At 41.2% G+C, this 22,742-nt stretch overlaps 1 protein-coding gene across 1 annotated transcript in view; it reads left to right on the top strand.

The window, feature by feature from the left end:
• The first annotated feature begins 547 nt into the window (after window positions 1–547).
• The window catches only part of hs3st4 (heparan sulfate (glucosamine) 3-O-sulfotransferase 4), an 82,837-nt gene continuing 60,642 nt past the window's right edge, over window positions 548–22,742 (top strand). Inside the window, exon 1 of the mRNA XM_066689903.1 lies at window positions 548–1,662. Coding sequence (XP_066546000.1) covers window positions 1,001–1,662 — 662 coding nt within the window. The 5' untranslated portion in view covers window positions 548–1,000. The remainder of the gene's footprint in view (window positions 1,663–22,742) is intronic.

Here is a 22,742-nt window from a genome sequence, read left to right as displayed (position 1 = left end):
TATAATCATGCATTTTACACTGGCAAGCTGGTCTTTTTGCACCACAATTCCGGTGCATAATTGATACACCTTCTATAATGCGCTGTTTTTTCTGTAATTAAGTTGGTTAAAGGTAACCAAAAGGGGGTATTGAAAGAGTAAGCCCCCCAGTTCATCGCACTGGGGTTAAGTATAGATTGCGGCGGCGACAGAGACGGGTGAGCCCCGCGGTGAAGGCGCTGTTCACACGGCGGTGGTGCTGATCTGCTGAGCTCACTTTGCTGATGCACGGATCCCATCTACCAATCAACCAGCGGCAACACTCCCAACTAGTGGAGAAGGGCAATGCATATTAATACGGAGGCAGTTCACTTTCATCTGCACAAAGTTAGCAGCTTATCAAAGGCGTAGGGCTGTCAGCGGAGCCGGGTTCATGAAAATCGCATCATCACATGTGGAGATTCTCCGTCGGTCCTTTTCGGATCAGATTCCGTGCGCACGACAGACAGAGGGGCTAATCAGGGCTGCCAGGGACGTGCAGCCGGCGAAGACGTGTCTGCCTCGGCACACCACTTCCCAGACTTTGGCGATTGCTAGGGTTGCCTCTTTACAATGTCAAGACTTGGTCCATCGCGCCGTGTCCAGTGCCAGCGGTGCTGCTCGTTGGGAAGGAGGCAAGATCGCAGCCTCTCTGATCTAAAGCCCTGGAAACTGTGACACAGGCTGTCAGCGTTCAGATCAATCGATATGCAAGAATGCGGAGCGATATTCTTCTAGAATCTTAACCATCGTTCTTTTTTCTTTTTGTGGGTTCTTTTTTTTTGTTTGTTTGTTTTAACTGGCTTGTGCGTATAGGGATTTTTTTTGGGGGGGGGAGGTGAGTGGTCCAGCTATACTTGCCGCTTCAGCAGACACTGTGCTGATACTGTAGAGACAGATTATTATTGCTGAGGGTCCATGCGAGACTTGGGGGGTGAAAACATGTCTGGCCACTTCTCTGTGAGGATCACTGCTATCAGAGATGGCACTTTGGTCCAGCACTTCAGTCTTCACCTCTAAAGTTCCTCGGAAGATCCTCTTCATGTTCACTCTCTCCCTCTCGGTCACCTATCTCTTCTACAGCTTGGTGAGCTGCTACAACTCGCTGCAGTTCCCCTTGCAGGAAAACTATCTGTACCAAGGCAGGCTGGTGACCGAGGAGACAACTTTCGTGGCGCTGAGAGAGAAACTTTACTCCGCCACCTCCCAGGGCTATTTCGGCGAGGACGTGGTCGACAGGACAGCCACGGAGCAGACCTTCGCGGGGTATGCGGCCTCTCCTGTGGACCAGGCAGGGCATGTTGAGCTTGAGCAGAGGGCCACCGAGTGGACGAGGACCCAGCTGGCTCCCACGGAGATGATCACGGGGGGACAGCATGTCATTTTGGAGAGGGAGCACCAGGAATCCAGCACCACGGACGACGAGCTCAGCCGCAGGGGGAATAGCACCCCGGATTACGGGGAGAAGAAATTGCCCCAAGCCATCATCATCGGAGTGAAGAAGGGAGGTACCAGGGCGCTGTTGGAAGCCCTGAGGGTCCACCCGGACGTCAGGGCGGTCGGGGTTGAGCCCCATTTCTTTGACAGGCACTACGAGAAGGGCCTCGATTGGTACAGGTGCGCGCTGTCCCCGTCCTCCTTTACGTGTGTGTGTGTGTGTGTGTGTGTGAGGGGCTGTGTGTGGGTATGTGTGTGTGTGTGTGTGTGCAAGTGCGTGGACTTCATCTGCTCTTATGAACACCGAGATGGACTCGCAATGGTTTGGTTTGACAGGGGTGGTGAGAAGTTGTGGACACTTATCGGAGGGGATGTGTTTCAGCGGTGCAGACAGAAACACATGCACATTTCTCATCTGCTAACATCATAAGGACGCCTTTTTAAAAAGCTGGCTACAATAACTAAAAATGCCTATGGACAAAAAACGAGATTTATTATTATTATTATTATTATTATTATTATTAATAATAATAATAATAATAATAATAATAATAATACATATAAGAAGTTCTGAATAAACTAAGGCACATATCCACATAGAAAACTTTCAGGACTTGTAAAGGCTCGGTGTAAATCGTAATGAACTCTTGCAGTCAGATATCTACCCTATCCATTATAAAGCATTAGATCTCTGTGCAGATAAGTGTCAACTAAGTTATTTGCCACCTTGAACGGGAAATTAAATCGCTGCGACGCCGTATATTCATGATGTGGCCCAGGATTGATGTATGTGCAAGTGGATCTCGCAGTCAATATGTGTCAGGTCTGGAGGCACAGAGAGGAATAATTGGTACAATATAGTCACTGCTTGAGATGCACCTGTGGATGCGTGCCGTCTGCTTCAAATGCGCAGAAACAGGCGGCTGCCGAGTCAATGAGGTTTAAAGTGCACTCAGGACAAATGGAGAATCTCGCTCTATCATTGTGCAGGGAGATGCTTTTGCGTCTTTTTTATTGTATTATTATGATCAACATATTTGTATTATGTATGCATGTGTACATACATACCTACATCACCGTGTTAAACGTGTCACTAAATCCATACAATATCAAATATGAATCGGCAATACGGACGCTTTTGCGGTTGTATTTTGTTTCTGCACAGCACAAGACATGAAGTGAAAATATAATGTATATCTGTAGAACATTAACCTGTTTTTATTTGTAACCGTTTGGGGGTAGATTTTAATACTGATCTAGGTGGGTAAATAATTTAATTTGATATGTTATATACATTTTATCGTTGTTGAGTAAAAATCTATTTATTTTGTGTTTATATATTCTTTCTTATTTAGGAGAATGTAAGTGCTCCAGTCCTGCCTGCGATGAATAGCAACACAGAAAGTCTCATCAGTTCACAGTATATAAAAGCATTTTTATTTGTATAGATTTTTAATAACAAAGGAAGTCGACACCATTTACAGGCACCTGCATCTTCAATACTTTTTCCGTTTCACATTGGTGCAATGCATTAAAACTAATCTGGAATTGTTTAATTAATGGCATTTACCTTTAAGGCTTTCCAAAATGTCTTGACAGGCTGTTCATTGACAGGCATGGAGTAGAACAGAAGTTGTCTTTAAAGCAGGCTGGGGAGAACAGCACCAAGGAGAGCTTTTCCACACTATAAAAGAAGGAAAGGAATATCATTTTGCTCTGATGGGGGCAGATACAATAACCTGAGTCCCACATTTTAACACTTCAATAACACACAGCCTGTGTCTTTTGGATGATGGGACTCAACAGAGTGGGACTCCATACAGAAGTAATTCATGTATCTCCAGCTGCCCTGAAGCCAGGCACGTTGTTTTGAAAGTTGACGCTTCGGGATGTCGTGTGTGGGGCCTGTTTCAGCACAGAGCCCAGTCGGGGGGGTCCCACCTGAATTCCACGCTACGGATCATTGTCATGGGGACGTGTCCCTCCCCTGACTTATTACATCCAGCGTTTCAGCAGGAAAGTTATTGCTTAGGGGCTAAAGGGACTCATGAGACATTTCTCGACACTCCTCGTGTAATACAAAGCGGTGATTTATCTCCTGTGATTTTAGCTCGGGGTATTTCCTGATGTTGGGGGAGTGGGGGCGAGGGTTGCGAAAAGCAATTTATGCACATGTATATTTTGACGCTGAATGATTATACATTATGAGAAGCTCGGTCCCTGTCATGGTGTTGGGTGCCCATAAAAGGAGATTACTTTGCCAAGCAGGAAGCATTGCACTGCTATTTTATGTATTTCAGACCAGTGGGAGATTGAATATAAGAGCTGACCTGTCTGTTCTCGTTGCTTGTTTCGTCACCAGCTCTTCAGATCAGTGTTGAAGGCACAGGCAAAATTAACACGGCAAAGCACTTATCCGGCAGGATATATTGAAACACAGATGGGCCCGACTGTTTAAATCTTCCTCAGGGGTGATGAGCAGGCATATTCAACAACACTGGGAAGGCCAGGATGCTTGTATTGAGCAACCAATAATTTAGAATCAAAATTAAACATGTCTGACTATCTCTCTCTCTCTCTCTCTCTCTCTCTCTCTCTCTCTCTCTCTCTCTGTCTTCCTCTCCATCTTATCAATATAGATGGTTAGATACCTTTCTTATAAAAAAATGTAGAATCTAACATTGGCTAATGAGTTAAGAAATAATACAAGAATATGATGAGTTTTTTATTAAGACTCACTGATGTATTTGTCATAGACATTTAATGATACAGCAACATTTCATATCATTATAATATCAATATAAAATGATCTCTTTCTCTCTCTATATATATATATATCTACAGCTGGGCTGAATGAGGCTTTTTTTGTGTCTTGGTATCCCTGAAAATATCACATTGCCAGCATTTCGACAAAGCTTCTTACGGCAGTTCAGGCATCTGCAGGCACACGATCAGCCTGCAGCCTGAAAGAGAGAGGGGATATTTCAGATGCAATGCAAAGTTATTGAATCAAAGACACTGAATATGTCCTTACCACAGTCACTGAAAGAACACGCGTGGGAGATGCTTTTAGAGACCCTCAGTCTAAATCCATTGTGTGTGTATTTACCATCTTGAAGCATTAATAAAATGTGTTTTATTTTATAGTTTTGTATTTTAGCAAACACATCGAGTGAATAAACATGTCTGAGAATGTCAGTTAGGTTGAAGCTTCATCTAACACATATATTTGGCTTTGTAGTTTTGAGAATTTCCAGTGTTGTAGGAGCCATGTTTACAGACACTGAAACATCAAGGGGATCCGAGGCAGACAGGTCACCCTGACATCTGAGTAACAGCAATCTCACCCCCCTTTGGTTTAGTCCTCAGTCTGTTGCTTCTACCAAATAACACTTGGATTTCCACACTGATCTGTGTCTGAAGTGTGTGTGACCTCTCTGGATATTTAGCAGTGAGCTTTTGTGGCTGAAACTAATCTTTTGCTAATGAAACCTCAGATTAAAATAAGAATTCAGTCAACAAGGCTTTACTGTTCATATCTACCTGCTTAAGTGTCTTCTGAACTATATTCACTAACAATTGTTTTGGTTTACATTTTGTCAAGCATACGTGTTCACCGTAGGTTGTCCAAATTACGTATTCAATGAAAAAAAAGGTAAATTTGGAATATATTTAATACCTGGGTTACATAAAAACATGCACCAACTTGCCAATGGGAAATAAAACACTAAAACTCTAATGAATACAAATATCAAAACATTATTCATTGGCAGTGCTTAAAACCATTGTCAAGTAATTTATTTTCTATTTACCATGTATCAGAGAAATCTTCCCATTTGAATAGCTGATGTCATTCTTATAGAATGTATATTTAAAGTAATGGGCCATCATTTACAGTAATGGGCTCCAGTTCTTAACGACTTAATGTATGAATCCCACGGGATCAACACAGCAACGCCTCCTGCATGTCGATCACATGTAGAAGCCCTAACCTCAAATCTAGTCTGTAAGCCTACCGCTAACCCTGACGTTGTTATACACTCAAAATTCAGATGAAGTGCATAGATATTGTATGTTGTTCCTGCGGTATTCATACACTGTTTCATGAAGAGTGTTCACCCGTTATTCGTAGGTGGGTCCAATGTGTGTCGGAGAGCGTTTTCTCTTCGTATTCACACTTGATCAGGCCCTTTCTGAGCACAAGAAAAGTAAGGTTAAGGTGTCCTTTTCACGGATTTAATCCATCTTGCCGGCTAATTAAAGAAAATCTTGACAGCTCTTAACACTATTTAAGCATGAGCAGTTTTTAGCAGGAAATTACAACCGGCAAGGATCCGTGGGCCAAGATTACGCGGCAGAAGAGAAGCCACTCGAAATGAAAATTCAACTGTGCTGTATCAGTCCTGACACTGGCTCACTCTCCCAGGGTCAGTCATGCTCTGGACATTGTCCTGCCCGTAGCCTGATACCTGTGGACATTAACAGACTTAAGAGTTGGGCTTTGAGTCATTTGGTAAAGTCCCAAACAACTCCTTGCTCATCAGCCAGCATTCTGGTCATTCAGTTGAGCTCAAACACGGCGGCCATGTTGCTGAAAAGTGGTCTGCAAATGACAATACTGAATAAGTCACAATGAGGTTTCCAAGACCCCGTTCTGGGGCACAATGGCCGCAATATTCCACCGAGGGGCTAAAGTTATAGCATCTGCAGTTGGTCATTTGCTTGTTGATGACACGTGCCATTGCAGAAGGCTTTGATGTGCGGTTCTTCATGCTGAAGATGACAGGCTTATATAAATAACACCAGAGAATATTTATGCGGTTTTAAAACCCCTAGAATGAGCAAAATCCCTTAAGCAGTATTTTCTTTATTTATTTAATTTGGGTGTTTTTGGTACGTATTACATTACTTTAACCGCGCAATGACGTCCTGTTGAAATGATTCAAATGGCTTAGTTCCTGTGCATATGGGAACAATATCAAATCCCGTTAATCGCTTTTACCGCAAATTTCAAGTGCGTAGTAATGCTGTATAAAAATATGATACAATTAAATGCTTTCTCCCTGGTGTCGTTAAGCGAATAACAAAATACACAGTGAATGAAATATGAAAAATATACAACCTCGTTTTGTCATCAGTAGAAAACCTGATCTATACAGCAAATGGACACAATTGCCAGGTTTACTGTACCCTTGCAAAGTGCAGTCCTGCGATTGATACGGGATAAGCTTATTTTATACCTTTTAATGTTAATTCAGCTCTCACTCAGAAATCTCATCAGATGACTCAGCTAGGGATTGCGAAAACATTTTACTTGCAGTCTGAAAATAATGCGTGATATATTTAAACCTCAGCAAGATCACTATCAAAATACAACTAAAACCTTGTAATAGATTGTACCTCATGACAGGAATACAGTATTAAGGAACATACAGAATACAGTACAGTTTTCTTTCATTGTTATTAAAAAATCCTTAGTAGCAGAATGCTTATATTGCCACAGTTTAATTTTCTTTAAAAATAAATCAAACTGAAACTCTACTGCAAGAATAGAGTGTTCAAAAATGATTGGCATCTACAGATTTATCTACAGATTATTTAGTATTTCCTGTAACAAAAAGAAACATTCCTCTAACCTGCTTTTAGAGAACCACACATTTAGAGGTGCGTTTTAGAGAAGGCCTAGCCACTTGCCTTTTAAAAATACTTACTGCACTCACAAGAAGCTATCATTAGTTTTTTTGAGAAGCTATAATTTCTTGTTGGCAGATGATTATGCCTCTACAACCATTACATAAATTGCATTAGTGTTGTGAAGTCTCCACTGATGATAGGTACTGCATAAAAATAAAAATAAAGGTGTAACCAGATGTCACACAGTGATGGATTTATCTTATTTATGAAGAATTGTATCATTCAAAACAATACTAGCTGTTTATTATGCCTTTATTATTTTGGCACGGTTTTATTATGTATTGAGACTATCTGAGTTGACAGCTTTGAAGAAGCCCCTGAGAACAGCAAACTCTTGCGTTTACCGTTTAACAATACTCAATCCACTACCTGTCAACAATAAACTAACTTGCATTATGACAATAAATCCTTGTTGAAGGTTTTATTACCTTAACAGAGTCATTTGTGACTGTCCTGCAATTAAACACAAAGTAACCTATGGCCATGTTGGGTTCAAGCTGGTTTAAGGGTTGGGGACTTTTATCTTTGCAGACAGCTGCCGAGATCTTCTCATAGATTAGAGAGGTGTGTGTACAGGACATCAGAAACAGGTACAAATCAAAAACAGACACTGTGGCCCAACCCAGCTTGCTCGGATTGCAAATATTAATTAGGTCCCTGAGCAGCGCCGGCTCTTAAAGCGTGCCAGAGAATCATCTTTGAAAACACTGCTGGAAATCTGTGCCATTGCCATGGATGAGATGAAGGTATTCCAGCAGTACCTTCAGGCACAGACCTCCACCTGCGAAGACCAGCCTCGAATAAATAAACTGTCAAAAAGGCATTTAGTGCAATCTAAAAGAATGGAAGTTTTATGTGATTTGTTGCTTAGTGATATTGTTATTTACTTCTCTAACTTCACAGTTTCCATTAGTGTAATGGGTGCGAAGGGTTCATTATTTCCATGGAATTTTTCCACGTCTTATACTGAACATCTTTCCAGTCTACACAAGTCTGAAAGAAGGGTTTTGCTAACATTGTCCGGTCTTTGATTCCGAAAAAAATGAGTTGAGTGTTGAGTTTTACCATGCAAATGAAGCACAAAGTCCCCTTCTGTATGTAACAAACGTGTCAGGTCCAATATGTACTGCAAATTGGGATAGACTTCCTGTAAAAAATAGACCAGAGGTGATACAAATCAAATCCAGCTGTTAATTAGAAGTCTATAGCGCCAAAGCTGCGTTTAACACCTCTGTTGATTGATTCGAGCAGTATATCACTCCCCGGTACTAAAGCAAAGCTGAGCAAAGAGGACTTGTGCAGTAAGCCTGTATTCTCCTCGCAGGGAGCAAGGCACAGCAGCATTGCACCGCACTACAGCACAACCAATCTGCATGTGCAAGATAAGACCCGGCCGCAGCATGTCTGGATAAAGCTCACGGTGCTTTAAGCCAGCAGAGAAGGGCTGATATATATATATATATATAAGTTTTTTTTGGTGTAAATTAGGATTGAGTTTGGAACGCAGAACTGTGAGAGGTCGGTCTCTGGGTGCCTGTTGCGAATGCCCGACTGTTGCCAGCACCATTATAACTCACTTTTCCAGATCATTAAATTCACAAGCACTAAAAAATAATAATAAAGAATTCCCCAGTATCAAAAGCAGCCGCTTCCGACTATTTTTTTCCCCTTTCTATTTTGACCACATGTCGCTGTGACTTGGCAGCTGACCACAGTTGAAATTCAGCAGCCGCCCCCCCAACCTACACACACACAGAATGGAAGAAAAGAGAAAACATCTGAGACGTCATTTTACAGAAGGGGAGAGTAAATTAAAGTATAAAATATTGGTACACAATCCGCAACTTCAGCTGGCTCTCCTCCGAAATCTGCGTGATGAAAATCCACTTGTAAATGTGCTGAAAATTATGGAGATCCTACACCGGCATCAGGAGGATTTTTCTAATTTGCAAGGCTGGGAGTGAGACACAATACCGGGCATCTGTTTGAGAGCGGGCACAGAATGGGGGAAATGCATCACTTATTGAAGGAGAGTTCACTAATCAGCAAGAATGACCACAATCATGAAAGGCATCGACCACATCAAACCAGAGGAGCTTTTCCAGATCAGCAGGGACACACGCACCCGGGACACAAATGGAAATTGGGCTTCAAGGCATTCAAGACAGAAAACAGGAGACACTTCTTCACACAGAGAGGCGACACAATCTGAACAAACTCCCCAGCGATGTGGCTGAAGCTGAAAGTTTGGAAACATTTGAAAATAGACAGGATAGGATCCTTGGATCACTTAATTAATGGACATCAAACGAGCACGATGGGTTGAATGGCCTCCTCTCGATTCTAAACTTTTTTATGTTCTTATGTTCTTATGAATAAGTACGAAGTCCGGAGGTTGGTACCTCTTAAGAGACCTTGTTCAAATGGACTTGGACACCTTTCTGTCTTCCTCAGAACAGGCAGGACTCAGTATGATGTCCAGTCAGAGTTAAGAAGTGGCTGTTATTATTTCAAAGCTCTGGGTTTTGAAATGTGTTTCAAATTAACAAACGCATCTTCATCCCACTGCAGAGCGAAAGCTTTGCCTTTGAAAAGATTGCCTTGTTGGCCATCTTTCATTTTCCTCAACCGTTTCCATACATAAGCCATAATGTTTTCTCCATATTTCCTTTCACAGACTACAGACCCATCTGCTGCTGGATGGTTAAAACATCGAGTGACTCATTTCGGTAGTTGGAAATAAAGTATCTATTATTAATGAATTAATAATGGAAACGAGTATAATTTATCTGTACAGCTAGGAAAGCTGTATCTTGAATATCATGGGCTATATCCTTTACCAAATTGAAACCTTTGACCATCAGGGTAAAAGGACAACGCATCTTTCCAAACATGTGGCAGAGTGAGGGGCATTATGGGAAGAATTCAGAGTTCTCTCTCACCGATTAAGATGAACCCATTTGAAAGTCAATAGATTCGATAGAAGATTTACAAACTCTTGCTCAAAATAGTATTGGCTTTGTATACGTATTTATACCTGGGTAATTTATTTAGTCTTCGCCCAAAGCAAAATATGAGCTGAAATCCCCCGGAAGTCAAAGACGATCACTATCTCATACGGATTATTTAGCAGCAGCAGCAGCAACATTTTTATGATGTAACTCCAGTCAAGGGGAACACTGGCTCTATTCTGTGAAATGCTGACTTACAGGCATTTTAAATCCCCTGAAATAAGACTGTTGCCAGGCAGAATAAGCGTGTCAGTCATACTTGTCAGAATCCCGGTTCTCTTACAAGTCTCCTTTGACACATATCTTGTCCCGAACGCTTATCTCTCAGGAACACCGGCACGGCTGTTTTGTTTCAAAACAAAATTAAATAACCAACACTATTCATTGCACAACTCCAATGCTGCTACCTATGGCGCCAGGAACACCTGCTTGGCTTACTTTTGTATGGTTTAATGTTTTATATAAATATAATTTTAAACATTATTTTAAAGTATAAGAGAGATTGATCGATGTGTGCTTGAAAAGGCTTCTGTGTTTTATGCAGGGACCCAAAAGAACTGTGAATCTAAAAAATCGACACATAAATTGGATTTGAATTTAAATAATCTCACCAGTGAATTTGTCTTTGCCCCGCATCCAGGAGAAAGCCACTTGCTTATTGATGAACTCGGGCCCGTGTCTGAAATCAGGGGTTTGCCTCATGTGTGACGCATTCTCACCACAAGCCAAACGGCTTAATTCAATTACGGCATCGGGGCTGTATTGTTGTGAGTCCCTGGAGACGTGAGTTAATACTTTAGTTTAGACCACTAAGTCACCCTGTCACAAAACCAAGGCATTAGATGCTTAATGCATTAGCTGGGTTGGAGGAGCTTGTTTGCCACGATTAGGCTATTTGTTTTGTGTTTATTCCATTATTTATTCATGTATGTATGCATTTATTTATTTATTTACGCACTACTGTGGGGTATTCTACTTCCAGGCCTTTCCCAACAGGGTGTCAAGTTCCACTGGTTTTAGCTTAGTGTGGAACGATTCATCAGCATCGTATTAAATGCACACGCAGCGTTCGACCTGCTGCTTTACATAAAGATCTGGCAGGCCTGTATCATGGGGTTTAGGATAAGAAAAACAAGGCAGTCGGGGAGCTCCTAAAGGGCTTAAATTGTGTTAGAAATACAGCCCCACAGTGCGTGTGTTTAGGGTTAAGAGGCATCCTTTGCTCACTCACACAAAAAGGATTTTTCTACTGTTGTGGAACTTGCACAGTACTTGTATATTAGATGAAACTGTAGCATTAGCCGAGCTCCTTGGAGACCGGGGCTAAGCCAATAGGATACATTTGGAGGCTGTTTGTAATTATGCTAATTGGCATAGCTGGAGGTGATAATTTCTTGTTGGATAATTTGGATAACTGGCATTAACAAAGGATTAGGATACAGTTGATGTACTTTGCGACTTGGATAGGATTATTTACACTTCTCGATTGCTCAGGTGCATGTGTTTCATGGGGCCACCTCCAGTTGAACCCCCCCCGCCTCCCCGATTGTCAAAATATTCTCCATTTTGTTTTCACTTTTCAATCCCACATTTGAGGAGTTTCGGATTAAAGTCCATGCATGTATAGAATAAAGGGACGCGGTCGAGCTAGCCTGTGTGGACGCTTAGCTGTGAGTCAGTGTAGAATCAGCAGACGGTATCACAGAACAAATGAATGTCGGGATGCCAGGTTTCAATGCTCTTCTTTTATAAGCATGTGTCTGAAGTTATGGATGAAACACCCAGAGGCTGTTTTCACTTGGATTTGCGAGCCCGGCTTGGTTAATCATGCCATGAATTTTAATTGAGTTCACGATAACCCCAGTAATGATGTCCTCCGCTGCGATGATCAACCTCAAGTTTGTTTTATGTCCATAAGACTAGCAAAGAGAATCTTAAGTATTAATTGATTTTTAAATAAGCATATATTTAGCTCTTAGCACTCTGCAGTATATATTGGGTTGCGTTGTGCTGCAAACAAAGTATTTTAATTGATCCTGCTGATAAATAATGAAGGCAGGCCGTGCTGCAGTTGATTCAAGGTCACCGTTCAATCACTGCTCCTATATGGACTCCTTCAGCCGCTTAAAGGAGCCGCTAAACCTTGAATGAGCAACACAGGAAAGGTGAGAGTCTGTAAGTGCTGTAACTAATGTCTGCATTGCACTTAATTTACTGCACCACTGCTGTATAATAGCAGGAATTGTACTGGAGGAATAAGGCTGAGGTTACTGAGTCATATTTATTTCCCTATTTTACCTATTTTTCACCAAATAAATCTACCCTGGAGGTGCGTTTACGTGCCCTGTCCTGTACTAGCTAAAAAATCAGCAACACATTGGGAGAGACTTATGCCGAACTCGGAATGATTCCAGTGTGATAGGTATCTGTAAATATTTATTAATATAGTTAAAGGGAATCATTTTTCACAGGCCTACAAAATGCGTCGCACCCGGATGCCAAGGGAATATCAGGTTGTTGGTTCTGAAAATTGTGTTTAAACATGTCTGATCAGCTGTGATGGTTCTGTCATTTGACCGCTCCTCAGTGCAGAAACATTAACCCACACACAGACTTTAACTGTGGATGTAACCTTTATCCGATGTAAAGTTTGCATTTATATAATGTGCTCTCTTTGCCTGCAATTTTTAAAAGACAATTGAAGGAAATCTGTTTTGTATCTCTGGTGTGATTTGCCAAATGTAAATTACCAGCAGCACCTCGTTCTGTGTCTCTGTGCCCTTCTTTGAGCCTCCATTTACATCCAGTTTGCAATAAACTCCCTTTTCTGTAAGCCTAAATGTGTACCTGTGGTAAAGTCAGGAAACCCTCAAGATGTTGGCAGGGATTCGGCATATTAATTTGCAGATGAAAGTAACAGGGTTGCAGAAATAGCATCTGCAATACAGATTGTATTCTAGAGGTGTAATTTGATTTCCATTGGCCCTGCCTACACACACTCACACTCACGCACACACACACACACACACACACACACACACACGTAGATATAGAAGGGAAACTAACCCATTTAAATGCTTCAACATTTAAGGTTGTAACACAACAAAAAAAGTCCAAATCAAATGATATAGCACAGTTTGTTTGTTTAGCACATTTCCTGCACTGTGTATGCTCTGATATTACACTGATGTTACATTGATATTACATTGATATTACACAGTTATTACATAACACATATACTTGTCTGTACTCTTCTTTAACCTACGTATGATTATTTCTTGGTCACAATTAAAACAAAGTTACAGATGTTAGTTCTTGATTGCATATTAATGGTCAATGGGGGGAAAAATACATTGACTTTTCTTGGCAGCACAAAAGTAGTTAAATGTTATGTATATTTTTCAGTTTTAAATAATTATTTTTATCTGGACAGCATAAACAGCTGAAAGTTTTGATAAAAACAGTGATCAATCATAACTGACAGCTCCTCTTTTGCAATTAAAATCCATCACTACAAGTGGGAATGCAAATTATTTTTTTAATTGTGTTTTAAGTTTGTTTTAATTGGGTATTAGTTTTTTTTTTAATGAAGTTATGGCAGTAATTAGTTTAATTTTGCATACAACTATATACATAATATACATATACACACGATTCCAAACAGGTGGTGCTTTATAATGCTTTTATTTGTTATGGAAAGAGATCCTGTGTATGTTTGTATAACTACATCTATATATCTATATCTATTTATCTATCTATAACTATGTATTTAACGTTCCATATATTCCTCCTCAACATCATACAAGAAGCAAACATTCTACATATTTAAATTGTATTTGCATTTAGTGTTTTTTGTTTTAAGCTATTATAAATTATAATAAGCTGTGATAAGTTTGTTTCTGTGCTATTTCCTTTTGGAAACTATTTTAAAATGCAGACATTGGGGTTTATCGCTCCAGGCACTCAATTCAGTCCATATTTTAAGAATAGTGTCTGCTTATGGTTCCCTGCTTGGCTGGTTCAGACGCTCTTCCTGACAGCAGTGGAACCGTGTATTTCTGATTCATAGACTGCCTTTTCACGCTGAGTGTAATCTCAGAGTGTTTCACACTGAGTGATGTTGTAACAGGGCCGTGGCAAGAGTGCGCTGACAGAGTCACATTTCATATAGGAAAGCGCAATCAAGTAATCACAGAGTTTCAGAAATAAATTATTTGACTGTAATACATCAGAGATAAAGAACTCAAAATGCTGTAAAGGTCGAAGCATTTGTACAAAGTTTGATACGTTTTGAAGAATTTTTTGAAGGCAAAGTAAGATTGCAGCACAAAACGACTCGGGGTGGCTTAATCGAGGAAAAACAGCGCTAGCCGGGAAGAGGGAGTCATGTGAGATACAAATATCATGAGGCTCTCCTAACATTATATGTCAGAGATGCACAGTGAGAGGGCGATACAGCAGAAGAATGGCCATCCCCCGCAAAACACAACAAAAATCAAAAGAACAAAAGTGACCTAGTTATAGCTCCCAGCTGATGGCTCACAGATTTGGGTAACTCACTCCACTGAGTTTTTTTAAAGTGAAATATGTAAAGCAAAGCGGTTTGGAAATTCAATTCATTTCTTTTTTTCTTTGTTTATTCCTTTGTTCGGCTTCTTAGGCTGAAATATTGTCCCCTCATTTCCGATTTCCATTCATTCTATGTGTATTCGTTTATTTGATTCCCTACACCTCTCTTTTCCGAGATTTCTGTTCTCATTTGAAAGCTGTTTACTTTGTGCACAGTCACCCTGCTCTGTGTGGTAATTCCAGGTATCTGCCAATCTGCCTGCCTGTGAGCAGAAACCTTTCCCTCTGTAATTTTGTGCCTCTGTATTTCTTCTTTATTATTCGTTGAAGTTCTTTGAAAAGTGGCAGTCTGGTTTCTGTACACGTCTTGTGTGTTTTGTCACTAGCCTTCCTCCGTCACGCATTGATTTCCAGAAACAGCCAGGCTTTCATTCCAGGTACTTGCTTTCTTTTGTCGTGGTTCAGTCTTGCAGGCTTGTGATGTCAGAAGAGGAGAAATACATTTTTTGCCAGTTGAGAGCAGAAACAAATTAAAACACAGATTGTCTTTGAAGAGTCCTTCGCCCCCATTGCATTGACTCTCAGAATGAATCCAGACAGCAGCAGGGTTATAGAGAAGTGATGGTGGCAGGAAAGCACTGAGCCCACATAAACATCTCTCCCTATTGATAGGGGTCCTGTTTCATTGCAGCAGGTATATTGGAAGAAATATAAAACGTAGACATACCTGCATATAACTGCAGACTTTCCATTTGATGCCAGCAGGAAGTCTATAGAAAACTGAAAGCATCCTTTAAGCACCGAGATTTGAAATGTGCTGTTGTCAGCTGGGTTGAAGTGCTTTGTCCAAGCTTGGATTAAGTTTGAAGTCTCAAAACGTAAAACAGGCATCTCAATAAAAATAAATTGTTATTGTTGTTTTTGTTGTTGGTGTTAATAGTAATACTTATTATATATATGAATACTACTACTTATTATTATTATTATTATTATTATTATTATTATTATTATTATTATTATTATTATAATAATAATAATAATAATAATAAAGCAATTCCATATTAAAATACAATATTATGAATACATTATGAATATTACTTTTATTACATTTAATATTTGATCAATTGAAATGTGAAATACAGGTTATCATGGAACCACGGCTGTAATTATAGACTTTACTTCAAACAGCGTGGGAATATCGTATTTGAATGTGAGGTTTTGCTCCACAAATCTAAATGAGGACAGAACGAGATTTCTTTTTTTAAGCGTATGTATCAGACAGACAGTTTGGCAGCACTGTTTTCTCTGGGGCTGATACATTTTTAATAAGCTCAGCTTGTGAAAAGGTCATTAAAACAAACTTGCTGCCTTCATAGAAAGAGAGACCTGTCTTCTTGCAAATGTGTTTTTCCCCCTCATCCCCTCTTTACCTTTCAACTTTCTAAAGCGACAGTTAAAAGGAGATGTTACCGATCCTCAGAGATCAGTCATTAGCAGACGTTCCACAATCAAGGGAAACCCGGATTTAAGACGTCAATCCTTTGTTTGTAAGTCTTTAATACAGTCCAACTACAATATATGCAGGATAAAATTAATATTGTATTTTGATACATTATGTAACAGTGTTTCAAAAATACATGAAATACAGTTTCTTCTGCAGAAAATTTCAAATGTATTTTATGTGCCACGGTTTCTCAATGTCCCCGTCTTTCACGGCTGCCTTTTGACTCCTTTTGTAATTACATCTCTCTCATAACACTTCATTAAAAGCATTGTGTTCAGTGCTGGAGAAAACGGCTCCTTTTCTCCACGAAACGCACCGTTAAAAAAATACATGCAATGGAAATTAGCCCTGATTATACTTCAAGACGTTCACCCGACAATGAGGCTCGGCTGCTGGTGCTCCTGCCGTTCCCCGGCCTGGTGGACGGATGAGAAATGTTACAAACGGAATAATGCATACGCAGGAGCGAAACGCAACTGAGGAACCCGCGGAGGAGGTGCGCTCTCTTCAGTGGGCATGATTCTCCGGCATTATCGAGGTCAATCGAGTGAGGCGAATGCATGACGTCCTACTAAGGGGTGTGGTCAGATATATGCCGTTTGTTTTGTGAAGAAATAAATACAAAATAAAAAGTATTATTAGCCCCCTGATCATGTTAGTCATTTTGTTTCCTGCACTGGCCTTTATTTATGTCCATTACTGTGCTTTTGGATGATCTGTACCATGTTTTCTCTCGTCTCAAATCTGTTTAACCTCACCAGAGCCAGCCTGCCTCCTTTCTAATCTCAGACATACTTCACTGGTAGCCTGTCACTTGCACCTCTGTACAACTTGAGCCGGGACCTATTCTCAGAACCAGTGTTGACATAAATTGCGTCCTTTCCCAGAGGAACCTCACCATAGCTTGGGACAGCATCGCTACCTCCATTGACCTTGCGTGAAGAGTCCTGTGAAGGGTGGTCCGCAGCTCCGCGCACGGCCGCTCGCACTTCCTGTTTGTTTTTATCGCGGAAGTGCCCGGAATGGCTCGACGCCAGCTCTCGATATCAGTGGTGCCATAATACCATGATTTAAAGCTCAAGCCGAGAATTAAGTCCTCTCAGAGGTCAGATCTTGTGCAGGCAGGCACAGGACACGTTCCCCCTCTCACTGTCCCATTAATAATCGCAAATAAATCTGAGATGAGCTGTAAATTTCTGCCGTGGCATATTAGAGTTATCCGAGTGTGAAATGTAGACAGTTTTATAATGAAGAAGAAATATCGCACTTATGGTAATGTGAAGTCGGGTTCTTTACATGTTATAAGCATGTGGCGCATGTCACATTATATAAAAGGTTTCCTCTCTGTTGAGCAATAAGCTTTTGGATGTGCATCAACAGCACAGAGACCTTGGGTTATTCTTCTATAGGACAGATGAAAAGCTCTTTGCAACACCCAACCATGCAGTGTGCTAGGAGTACCATTATATATATATATATATATACACTCACCTAAAGGATTATTAGGAACACCTGTTCAATTTCTCATTAATACAATTATCTAACCAACCAATCACATGGCAGTTGCTTCAATGCATTTAGGGGTGTGGTCCTGGTCAAGACAATCTCCTGAACTCCAAACTGAATGTCTGAATGGGAAAGAAAGGTGATTTAAGCAATTTTGAGCGTGGCATGGTTGTTGGTGCCAGACGGGCCGGTCTGAGTATTTCACAATCTGCTCAGTTACTGGGATTTTCACGCACAACAAGTTCTAGGGATAACAAAGAATGGTGTGAAAAGGGAAAAACATCCAGTATGCAGCAGTCCTGTGGGCAAAAATGCCTTGTTGATGCTAGAGGTCAGAGGAGAATGGGCTGACTGATTCAAGCTGATAGAAGAGCAACTTTGACTGAAATAACCACTCGTTACAACCGAGGTATGCAGCAAAGCATTTGTGAAGCCACAACACGTACAACCTTGAGGCGGATGGGCTATAACAGCAGAAGACCCCACCGGGTACCACTCATCTCCACTACAAATAGGAAAAAGAGGCTACAATTTGCACAAGCTCACCAAAATTGGACGGTTGAAGACTGGAAAAATGTTGCCTGGTCTGATGAGTCTCGATTTCTGTTGAGACATTCAGATGGTAGAGTCAGAATTTGGCGTAAACAGAATGAGAACATGGATCCATCATGCCTTGTTACCACTGTGCAGGCTGGTGGTGGTGGTGTAATGGTGTGGGGGATGTTTTCTTGGCACACTTTAGGCCCCTTAGTGCCAATTGGGCATCGTTTAAATGCCACGGCCTACCTGAGCATTGTTTCTGACCATGTCCATCCCTTTATGACCACCATGTACCCATCCTCTGATGGCTACTTCCAGCAGGATAATGCACCATGTCACAAAGGTCGAATCATTTCAAATTGGTTTCTTGAACATGACAATGAGTTCACTGTACTAAACTGGCCCCCACAGTCACCAGATCTCAACCCAATAGAGCATCTTTGGGATGTGGTGGAACGGGAGCTTCGTGCCCTGGATGTGCATCCCACGAATCTCCATCAGCTGCAAGATGCTATCCTATCAATATGGGCCAACATTTCTAAAGAATGCTTTCAGCACCTTGTTGAATCAATGCCACGTAGAATTAAGGCAGTTCTGAAGGCGAAAGGGGGTCAAACACAGTATTAGTATGGTGTTCCTAATAATCCTTTAGGTGAGTGTATATAGGATGTAGTGCCCAAAGAAAGGTAATATTTCAAGTCTATAACCTTGAATCCTATCAGTTGATTCCCTTTCCCAACATAGAAAAATGCAAAGGGCATAATTTAACAGCAGATGCACAGAGGAATATGAGAGAAATCGACAGACCACAGCCCTGCGTGACAAATTCGAACGTGGAATTTGTGTCGCTTTCCATCAGTTCATTGAATTGGATTGTCTTTTCCCTCCATAAGACTCCAGTGTTCCGGTGAGGCATTGTAGTAAAATTGGTTCATGTATTTTACTCTGAGTCTGTAAAAACTCCCACTCTATCAAGATCATTGCATTCACACGAGAGATGAGACATTTGTCAAGCGTACGGGTGAACGAGTAGATGAGAATTGGGGGGCGGGGGGGGGTTTCCATAAGTAGTCTCTCTCGTTGCAGTCATGCTGGAGTGGAGCACGCCGTATCACTCCGGACCACCTGTGGTCGACAGTGAGAATCTGCAGGGGTCCCGCGACTGGCTGGGGCCCGGGCGGGGGGCAGGCTCTGGCAGTACTTTTATCTCTGTGGTGGAGAATTAAAGCAAGCATTTAAAAAGCATTAGGGATTTATAAGGATGGATTATGGAGTTCCACTGACAAGAATTATCCTAAACATGCCCATTATATCAGTTGTTCCAGAACGATCACTGCGGTAAAAAAAAGAACCGTGAACACCTTTTATTGTTCTCCTCACACTTGCAATTTTAGCACAACCTCCTAATGGACACCCTCCGATGATATGGCATCACTGTATTGCACGTGCAGATGTGGCAAAGAGGATTATTTACATTGGTCATGGTCTGATGTGGCTCTGCCATGTTATGGAAAATATTCAGTGCATTTATAGCTTGCCTTAATACTGTGAGGCTATAATTTCACATTTAATCCCTCACATGGAGGTAAATAGTCCACCAGAGACCCTGTGTGAGACCATAGACTAAAACCACAGGCCTTAATTTTTCTTTCTTGGGAGGAATATATAATATCTGGGCCGTGTTTTTAATGGAGATGTCGATTCAATGCAGACGGGCCATTACTGACAGAGGGTAGGGGAGGTCAGAGTATGGGCACATCCTTTAGTGCACTCGATCTGTCGGATTTGCATCACGTGCGTCATATGTGTCTTCACTTTGTGGGTAGAAAGCCTTAGTCATCTGGTACAGAGCTCCAAAACTTTGTCTATCTGATATCCAAGATGAAAAAGACGAAACGCAGAGCTTGAATAAATCATACAGATGAAGTAATGCTTTCTAATGAAGATCAACATCAAAGGTAGGGACAACATTAAGTGGAATCCTCAGAGAGGCCGTGATGGTTTGTGTGGGATAGGAAGGGTTTGTCAGACGGAGGGGGACGCCCGCTTGTCTCCTGTGATTCACAGTTTCTCCCTCTTGAGAGCGCAGCAGAGGGCTGGTCTGTGCCCATTACCCCCGCCTCATTGTGTATTCTGCCTGTCTCCCCTCACAACTGAAACCTAACTTGGCTGCTAAGTCTGCAGCAGGAGACACTTGATCAAAGTTGATTGGTTGTGGCCAATGCAATTATAGGCGTGTGTGTGTGAGGTTGTGTGTTTTGAGGTGGGGGGCTGGTCTTTTACATATAAGCAATTTGAATTATGTAAAACCTGCCTTCTGTAATATTCATGCTATAATGTATCTTTGTGTATTGTGAATATTTTAAAAGCATCAAGCATGATACCTGAATTATTTGCTACACCTCCCTCTGTGCTTCAGATATCCTTAATGCATATAGAAAGGTTATATATGATAACGCCAATGCCTTGAAAAAAAAATCCCTAATATACCGCGCCTTACTGGATATAATCTCTTCTTTTAGAAAATAAAAATCTAAATGATTTTGCAAGTTATTAGAATGGTTTTTCACATAGACACAGGACTTTTAATAATTACATTCTTCTGCAACCAAGGCTGAATTTTAATATGTCCAAGACAACTTCGTACCCTGATAAAAACAAGCCCACATGTTCTTGGTTGCATTGTTGCCCAGGGAGATGATGGGAGTTTAGTTTCAAACAAAACAAAGGGGGGATCCCATCCCCATTATAAGACACTTGACTAATTTGTGTCAGGTTTTGCCATCTGAGCTCTGAGCACAGAAGCTGTCAAATGGAGACTTTTAAGGCCGATTCAGCAAAAGATGATCCTTTGAAGCCGGGTCGTGGCGCTCACACTGGACTGTTCCCGTTATTACTAACTATATCCAATTTGTGCCGCCTCGGGGGAATGTTCCTTTGCTGACCTACTGTATGAGTTAATGAATCCCAGCTCTCTTTAAATTCAATTATTTTACATATCGATCATCTCTTTGCTTACACACCGAGTAAAAATGATTAAGCTTTGTTACTTTTTTTTTTTTAAGTATTAGTGATTCCCAACAGGTTGTTCCTCACATTGATTGAATTCCTCTCCAGGCTTTTATTTAAAAATGTTCCACTCAATAGGGGAAAGGTAAAACATTTTGTTGGGAGGTTTTAAAAATAAATAATTGATCACATAATGAAGAAAGCTTTTGGGCCTAGGGTTCTCAGAGCCTGTAGATTTGAACACATGCAGTTTTTATTTTTGAGTATTTTTGTTTATAATGTCAAAGTTTGACACTGTTTGACTTTTCTTCTTGAGTTTTTCTGTTGAAAGCCAAGACAGATGAGAAAAAATGTCATCTGGTATTTTTTAATCCACCCATTCAGATCAAAATGATCAATGATGTCACTTTACTCTCTCTGATTTGAGTTGGGGGATCCGTCACTTCCCTGAGAGGAGAGCTACTCTGTCGCCCCAGAGTCTACGCGGCGAGCGCCTCTCCCTGACACGAGTGCGGCGTCAAATCCGATGTCTCTTGCCGCCGTCGAACGGGAGCTAAAGTCGGTTAAATGCGCTGCCTTGGGGACGGCCTTGTTTACCCGTAAGGAGTTCAAACCTTTGACATATGTTTTTACTTTGCCTAATAAATCATTGAAGGTCTGATGTACATCAATGAAAATGCAGTGTCAATTTTGATGCTTGATTAGCATTTCTGTCACTTCCCTTTACACTCTACATAACTCCAGCTGGGCTAATCAATTCATCTTGCGCATTGGCATGACAATGAAGCACAATTCCTCAAACTGACAGCCTGTTTTGACAACTTGTCCACTGCGGTGGAATGAAATTGAAATCCCTGCTTGTTCAAAGTGTGCATCTCTGCCACAACACAGACCTTCCCCTGCCTAATTGGGCAAAATCGCGTGTGCTTACTGCGGAGTCGGCATCTTTACTTGCCTCGGTTACGGCGGAATCGCCTTTTTTGAATGCACGTTGTTCTGTCTGTCATGTTGCTCTTATGCAATGTCTCAGTTCATCTATTTTACCATTCACCTGCTAGCTTGTGTTCTGTTTCAATTGGGAGCAATGCATGTGAAGACGTCAGTGGGAAGACAACGCTCTCTTTTGTTGGAGACCACAGTCGTTTATGTTGACGACTGAGATGCGTTTTAAGGATGACACAGGATTCCTGGCGAATATCATGGAATTGATTTATCTTCGTCAGAAAGCGAAAGTAATGTACGACCATGGAAACAGCATTTGTATTGTAATTTTTTTGGAACCGATTAATTCTCTTTCAGTACTGATGGCTTGTGTGGATTGCACATGTGAAGTCAGTCTGCAGGTGGATGGAGCAGCAGAGACTGACATTCATTTTCATTTCAAACATGCTGTGTTCTGCTCCGGCCGCTGGGCAGTTATCGGCATGTGGATGTGCTGTTGATAGGGACCAGGC

Source organism: Amia ocellicauda, chromosome 17, assembly GCF_036373705.1.
Source record: "Amia ocellicauda isolate fAmiCal2 chromosome 17, fAmiCal2.hap1, whole genome shotgun sequence".
Taxonomy (NCBI): Eukaryota; Metazoa; Chordata; class Actinopteri; order Amiiformes; family Amiidae; genus Amia; species Amia ocellicauda.
This window is presented reverse-complemented; position numbering and strand designations above follow the sequence as displayed.